Source organism: Neltuma alba, unplaced genomic scaffold (assembly GCF_004799145.2).
Source record: "Neltuma alba isolate B1F8T4 unplaced genomic scaffold, ASM479914v2 tig00003504_pilon, whole genome shotgun sequence".
NCBI classification, from domain to species: domain Eukaryota; kingdom Viridiplantae; phylum Streptophyta; class Magnoliopsida; order Fabales; family Fabaceae; genus Neltuma; species Neltuma alba.
Window position 1 is genome coordinate 79,996 of NW_021633306.1, and position 7,596 is coordinate 87,591.

Sequence of the window (7,596 nt, forward strand, 5' to 3'; positions counted from 1 at the left end):
CTTTCATGTAATGCATATGATTCCCTCTTTGGTGCTTCATTAATTCCTTTACCTTTTGACATCATTTACACTCACTTTTTGCTTTTTGGCCATTCATTCTCATTATCCTTTTGAAAACTTTATATTCATATTAGCGTGTTAATTATCATTATGTGAGAAATTCCTTCATCAAGAGCATAATGAACTTATGACTTTTATTTCATACTTTTTATATTTTTCATACTTATTAGACACTTAAATTTATATAATATTGTGAGTGCCAGTTATTTATTTGATTTATTCTCTATAAACTGATCTTATTTATTTGGCGATATTTGGACAAGTTTGGACAGGACCTAATGCATATATTAATCAAGTTCAAGAGCCTGTGATGAAGCACATTTTGTTGAAATTAAACACATAGACGTGTTCTCATTCACTTTCTTCATGGTTGATTTTAACATGTATAAATATATTTGGATATTTTTTTAAAAAAGAGAATATGGTTTGACTCTTATAATAGTGTGGGCCAATTGGCTTATGGTCAAACATTCCTTCCAACTTGCAGCTCCAAGTCAACTGCCGTATCCCATGCCCAACGTTCTGCCCTTCTGCGTGTTTGTACTGTAAATAGCTAATCGACTCACTTCATTTCCTACAGAATAAAACCATGAAGTCATTACTTGAAACACTCTCATTAATTGAGACGCCAAGTTCACTTCTTGCTCTGTACATGAGTGAGAGTGAGCATTTCAGAAGAATGGTTGTGCCTGTTTATTTGTCGGTCTTCTTCTTCTTCTTGTTGTTTTCAGACCATGTGCTTCCTCTCTCTTCTGCTTCTAGAGATTGTCCATCTTCCTTTTGACTGTGGAAATCTGCGCAAGCTCAGTTTCCCCTTCACCACGCCAAAACACAAATGTGGAATGTTGGCCATTCGAGGTTGTGAAGACCCTAATCCCAACAAAACTAAAACTGTGCAATTCAGTGGAAAGGAGTTTCAAGTGAGGAGATTTGATGGCCTTCATAGAATTAGAGTTATCCTCAGAGACAGAGCTTTACAAAATTATTTGGAAAATGATGACTGCCATGCCTTGTACTGCAATATTACTCTTCCACCCAGCTCACCCTTGGGTTCCTTTCATATCTTGCCAAATTTAACCATGTACAAATGTAATAGTTTGCACACTTACAGGGTTTCAAAGCAATTCTTGAAGTATACAGGATGTGGTAAGAGTACTAATGAGACGATCCTCTTCGGAAAACAAGATCAAGACGATCCTCCACTTTCTTTAGCAATATGTTCAAGGGTTCAGCTTCCAGTGAATAAGCTGGCTTTCTCTGCTGATCCCTTTACATTCATAGCCTCTGAATTCCCCGTTAGCATTCAACTTTCTGAAGACTGTTTTCGTTGTTTTGATCACAATAAAGGCATATGCCATCTCAATAGCACCGAAGGATTTTATTGTTCCAAATTCAAAGGTATGCATATTAACTATAAACGTAACTCTGCTTATTTCATTTTCTTTCTATTCTAATCTAATGAGCTCCAATACTAACTAGTCCATTTAATATTTGCTCCTGATAACTACGCTAGATGATCAGGAAAAAAGATGGGCTTTGATGCTAGGATTGATCATAGGTAATTTACTTCATATTTTCTGTTTTCATTTTCAGCTATCTGCTTTCCAACATAGTTATTTAGAAGCCTGTATTACTACATATATTATTATAGGTTGTTATCAAGTGTAAAATGCATTCACATTATGAGGTTCCCAAGAAACAATAGGCAGAAACTTCGGGTGAAAAGTCTAGGACAACATTCCCTTTTCAAAAGGAAGAGATTTAAGAATTGATCTTGGACAGGTAGTTTTGGGATCATTGTATTAGCATTGGTGCTCGTTTTCCAGCACTACAAGCAAACACAGAAACATGTCAGCCTACAATGAGCGAGTCATACCCAAATGATGCGGATCCAGACAGTGGTAGACGCTTCTTCGGAGTCCCAATCATCTCCCACATGGAGCTTCAAGGGGCAGCCAAGAACTTTGACTCCTCCAACAAACTTGGAGATGGAGGCTTCGCCTCTGTTTCCTATGGTCATCTTATGAATCACTCTCATTTCTTTTAATATAATCTTGTATTTTGCAGTTTTGAACTTTAAGCTATTTCATTTATAGGGAAGCTTCAAGATGGGTGTGAAGTTGCAGTGAAACACCTATTAAACCACAACTACAGTGAGTGGAACAGTTCATGACCGAAGTTGAAATCCTCACTCGCCTGCATCACAGAAATCTTGTCTGCCTCTATGGCTACACTTCGCGTCAGAGCCATGAGGTCCTTCTTGTCTATGAATACATCCCAAATGGCACCCTTACCAGTCACCTACGTGGCAGCTCTGCAAATCCTGCATTGCTGACATGGCCTGTTTCAATCAAAATTGCCATAGAAACTACCAGTGCTTTAGCTTACCTTCATGCTTCCGGCATTATCCACCATGATGTCAAAACCAGCAACATTCTCCTTGACAAGAATTTTTGTGTTAAGGTTGTGGATTTTGGACCTTCTAGGGTATTCCCAGATGATGTGTCGCATGTTTCAACAGCACCACAAGGAAGACCAGGCTATCTTGATCTCGAGTATCACTTTTGCTTTAGGCTAACAAACAAAAGTGATGTGTAAAGTTTTGGGATTGTGCTTATGGAGTTGATATCTTCAATGCCAGCAGATAATATTGGAAGGAACAAAGATGAGATTGCATTAGGGAGTCTTGTAGTAAGGAAGATTCAGAAGAATGAATTTGAGGATTTGGTGGATCTAGGTTTGGGGATTGAGAAGGATAGTGAGGTAAAGAAAAAGGTGGTTGCAGTGGGAGAATTGGCATTTCAATGCTTGTAGATAGATAAGGAGACAAGGCCCTCCATTGATGAGGTTTTAGAGATTTTAATGAAAACTGAGAATGGGCAAAAAGAAGACAAGAATGCAGGGGAAGATGGTGATGGTGGTGAAATTTTAAACAATAAAGCAGACATACATGCAAGACCAGTGACTTCACTAAGCTTTGTTCAGGCAAAGTTGTTCAAGTCAGCAACTTCACAAAACAACGCGATTGAGAGATGGGGAAATGGAGAAGTTGATTAGGCAAAGTTGTTTAGCATCTCATCTCTAAGCTTTCTATAATTTATGGTCCCTGGTCCATGTTTTGCTGCGTTGGAAGCATCGTTGTATGTATTCCTCATCCTTGCCTTTCAAGCCAAAAATTAAGTGATCGACCATGTATTCATGAATAGTACAAAATGTATCATGTACTATTCAACATAAACTTGACTCCTTAATATAAGCCAATGACTTATTTAGATTAAAGTTAATAGTTATTATAATAAATATTGTCATTCAAATGCAATTATATTGCTAAACTATCTATTGATTATTAATGCAATATGACTACTAATTACCATAAAGTCTCTTTGCTATTACAATTGAAATCACTTATAAACACGTTTCACATAAACCAAAACAAAACTTCTCTCACATATATACTTCGTATTTTGTAAATTATGATTGGAAAGCTACTTATAAGCTATTCTAAACGGGCTCTAAATTATCTTTCTTTCAGCTATACGCATCAAAATTTACGCAGTGTTTGGTTTATTAAAGAGAAAGGGAGGAGATATCTGTAATGTGTTTTGTCTCCCATATCGTGTGCTCTGTCTTTGGTTTGGTGTGTTTAGTTATCTTTCCTGATTGGTGTTCTGCTTTTAGACGCACTACTATGTTACCTTAAACACTGAAACATGTGGAACAACATTGTCTCTACCTGGTGTCTGTGGCATTATCCTCACCTTTAGGACACTTTTCTGGTCGTTTCTTCAACAAGATGGTGTTTCAGTGTCCAGGTTTGAGAAGATCAGCAATGACTAAACTGCCAGACGAAATAAAAAAGTGAACTTGGCGAATGGAAAACTACAAAGAAAGGAAAGAACAACAGAAGACGAATAATTGAGCACTATACGAGTTGTTTTCCCGACATATTTAAATAAGATACTACTCGATACTTAGTATAAAATCTCATTTGATTTTTATTTTAGTCATAAATATAAAACCACAATCTATTTTGTCTCTCATATTTGTTTATTTTTTCCCAAGATAGTTCTTTTAATAATGATAATTCTAGCCAATAAACTTGATTAGTAAAGATATTTTAGAAAAAATAATACATATTTATTACAAATAACTAACTTAACTTATTTTCTTAATATACTCAAATTAATCAATTAGTTCTTATATTTAAGACCCGAGATAGTAAAATAAGAACTCACAATAACCATACTACCAAGCACACACCATTAAAAGGGATTGATAGACTCATTTTTGGGCTTGGTTCATGTCTCTTCAATACACAAATTTATTTTTGGCCATTCATCCTTTTGAAAACTTTATATTCATATTAGCGTGTTAATTATCATTATGTGAGAAATTCCTTCATCAAGAGCATAATGAACTTATGACTTTCATTTCATACTTTTTATATTTTTCATACTTATTAGACACTTAAATTTATATAATATTGTGATTGCCAGTTATTTCTTTGATTTATTCTCTATAAACTGATCTTATTTATTTGGCGATATTTGGACAAGTTTGGACATGACCTAATGCATATACTCCTCCGGTCCTTAATATAGAACCCAATTGTTGAGTTGGTTTTGGTCCTAAATATAAGAACTATTTCTCATATCTATTGTTTTTCTCTAAATTACTCCTATGGATACTCCCTCAACCATATCAAGTAGAAGAGGGAGAGGAGGTATTAAGAAAGATGATTATGGTGTTTTAGGAAAAATGTGTCACATTTCTTATAATTAACTAACTTACCTAACTTCCTTAATCTAATCAAATTAGTTAAATGGGTCTTATATTAAGGACCGGAGAAGTATTAATCAAGTTCAAGAGCCTGTGATGAAGCACATTTTGTTGAAATTAAAGACATAGACATGTGTTCTCATTCACTTTCTTCATGGTTGATTTTAACATGTATAAATATATTTGGATATTTTTAAAAAAAAGAGAATATGGTTGACGCTTATAATAGTGTGGGCCAATCGGCTTTGAACTCACCCACACACTTCCCGTCCAAATTTATCGCGCGCTTTTGTTCTCGTTTTGTGATATTTTCGATTTCCCAACGTCTATACCTCATCTTAAAATAACGTATTTTATATTTATTATCTATTTCTTTTTTTATTTATATGCATTAAAAATATTCATATTAATGTCAGTACATATGATTATAAAAGATAATTTAAAAAATTTGATGCATATTTATTATAAATAACAAACTTGATTAATTTTTTTAATTTGAAAAATTTTAAGAAAACATTTTTTGAATTTTAAAATTTTAAATCAGTTTTATTTACTACTCTTTTGGTCTTAAATATAAAACTCTTTTTATAGTGTAATTTAAGATATATTTTTTTGGATTTTTTTCTCAAATTTGTTATTTAGTTTTTATATTAATTGTTAGATATGATGATGATGATGATACTCCCTCCGTTCCTTATTATAAGAGACAAATAACCGAATTACATTGATAAAAAAAGCAGTTAAAATTAGTTAAGAACAATCAATGTGTAAAAAATATAATTTTTTTTTAAAATACCTTCGTTAATAAGGAGAGAGAACAATTAAATTATTAAAAGAAAGAGAAGTGGGAAGGAGAGAGAGTGTGAGTTGGAGACAATAAATATGGGTTAAAATAGGAAATCAACACAAAAAAATAGAGACAACTTTTAAGTGTCTCTTATATATAGGAATATGCTATAAGTATCAAATGTCTCTTATAATAAAAAAGGAAAGAGGAAGTAATATCTCTATTTTTATTTATAAGATTTTGTTTATAACCTATAAATAAAATCTTATAAATAGAAGATGCAATAGTAATAATACACATGGTGATGGTACCACACTTCTCTGTGCATACGGGCAAGCCGGAAGGGACCAGTAGCAAAGTTCACAGCGTGTCGTATTGTGGGGACCACTGAAAAGTCATTAATTCTTAATTTGGTGATTGCTCATAGCTGCTGTATGCAATTACAAAGTCATATTTAGCCATAAGTCTACAAAATTTATTACTCTTCCCGTCTTAAATATAAAACTTTTATATAGTGTATATAAGAATTTTATATTTAGAATTGGAGGAATATTTTTATGTTTAAAAATATAAAAATCAATTGAGAAATTTATTTTGATTCCAAATACAGGACTTAGTTGATTTTGCTTCACAACTTTAAATTTAGTTTCCCAAACAACAATATTGATGGCATATAATGAGGTGGGTTTTCATCAATGAAAAAAAGTTTCTAATGTAAATGAATGAGGCATTTAAAAAAACTCAACACATATTTATTATAAATAAATAACTAATTATTTAATTTTTATAAATTAGTTGTCTTTTCATAGGACAAGACGCCACACATTCATACTTTACACACCACTTAGTGGTTCTTGACTTATAAATTAGTGATGCAATACTTCTGTATAAGATTGAAGATAATAACTAATTTACATATGTTAAAAATTAGTTAAATTAATTTTTATAATGAATATGTTTTGATTTTTCTAAATAACCTATTTAATCACTTGTATTATAACCATCTTTTCATAAAAATTCTCTTAACATTCCCACCAATTGGCATGGTTTAAAAAAATTATAAATTTCAGAAACAAATGGATGGAACTCTTATATTTATAATCAACACCAATTTTCTAACTAGTTCTTACATTTTTAAATGAGAGGAAGCATATATTTAAAAGTTATGGCTGGTCTAAAAAAATGTTATCATGTCTAGTAATTGTTTAAAATAGTAATACATGTACAAAATTAATTAATTAACCCACCCTCACAGATGTATAAGGACATTGTGGCGTGAGTTTTTACTAATTTTGGCAATATGCTGAGATAGTTGAGAATGTGTGCGTCTGGAGCACCACCTCATTTGTACTCTGGCTAATCAGAATATAACAACTCACAACATTTTAATCTTAGCTGGCTGCCAGATCATCTCTAATTATTAAGCAATTAAGATTTTAATTAAAATAATAATTATAGAAAAACTCTCGGGGATTTTTAACTTGCATCAAGAAACTTCAAATTCAAATTTCCATCGAAGAACCCTAGCCTCTACATTTAACGATCGTCCTCTTCCGTTGCTCTGCAGCCACACTCTTCTTCGTCCACGAATCTTTGCCGCTCAACGCACTAGCCGTCGATTACTTAGGGAGTTGATTGTCGGTCTCGCCTTTGCCGGTAACTTCCTCAGCCCAATGGTTCCCTTATCTTCCTCTCCTCTCTTCTTTTTCTAATCCAACCTCACGCCAATCCCTTCCTAAATTATCCCCGTGATATTGTCGTTGAAGGATTGAAGGCCACAAGGTTAGGGCCATTAAGTGTCTATGTGATGAAGTTGAATGAGGAATCAATGATGGTGATGATGGTGCATTCTAGCTTATTAGCATTGGAAGGCCACAATATTCTCTTCTATTATTTTCTTCGATTTCATTCAATTGTTTATATATGTTTTAATTTGCTAGTTTATTAAGGTATGTTGTTTCTACCTAAAA

At 33.1% G+C, this 7,596-nt stretch overlaps 1 protein-coding gene across 1 annotated transcript; it reads left to right on the forward strand.

The window, feature by feature from the left end:
- The first annotated feature begins 794 nt into the window (after positions 1 to 794).
- Positions 795 to 2,189, forward strand: LOC114741727 (uncharacterized). The gene is made up of 3 exons (XM_028929980.1): positions 795 to 1,458; positions 1,887 to 2,065; positions 2,157 to 2,189. Exons 1-3 carry the CDS (start codon positions 795 to 797, stop codon positions 2,187 to 2,189), a joined length of 876 nt encoding a protein of 291 aa, XP_028785813.1.
- Positions 2,190 to 7,596: the final 5,407 nt, after the last annotated feature.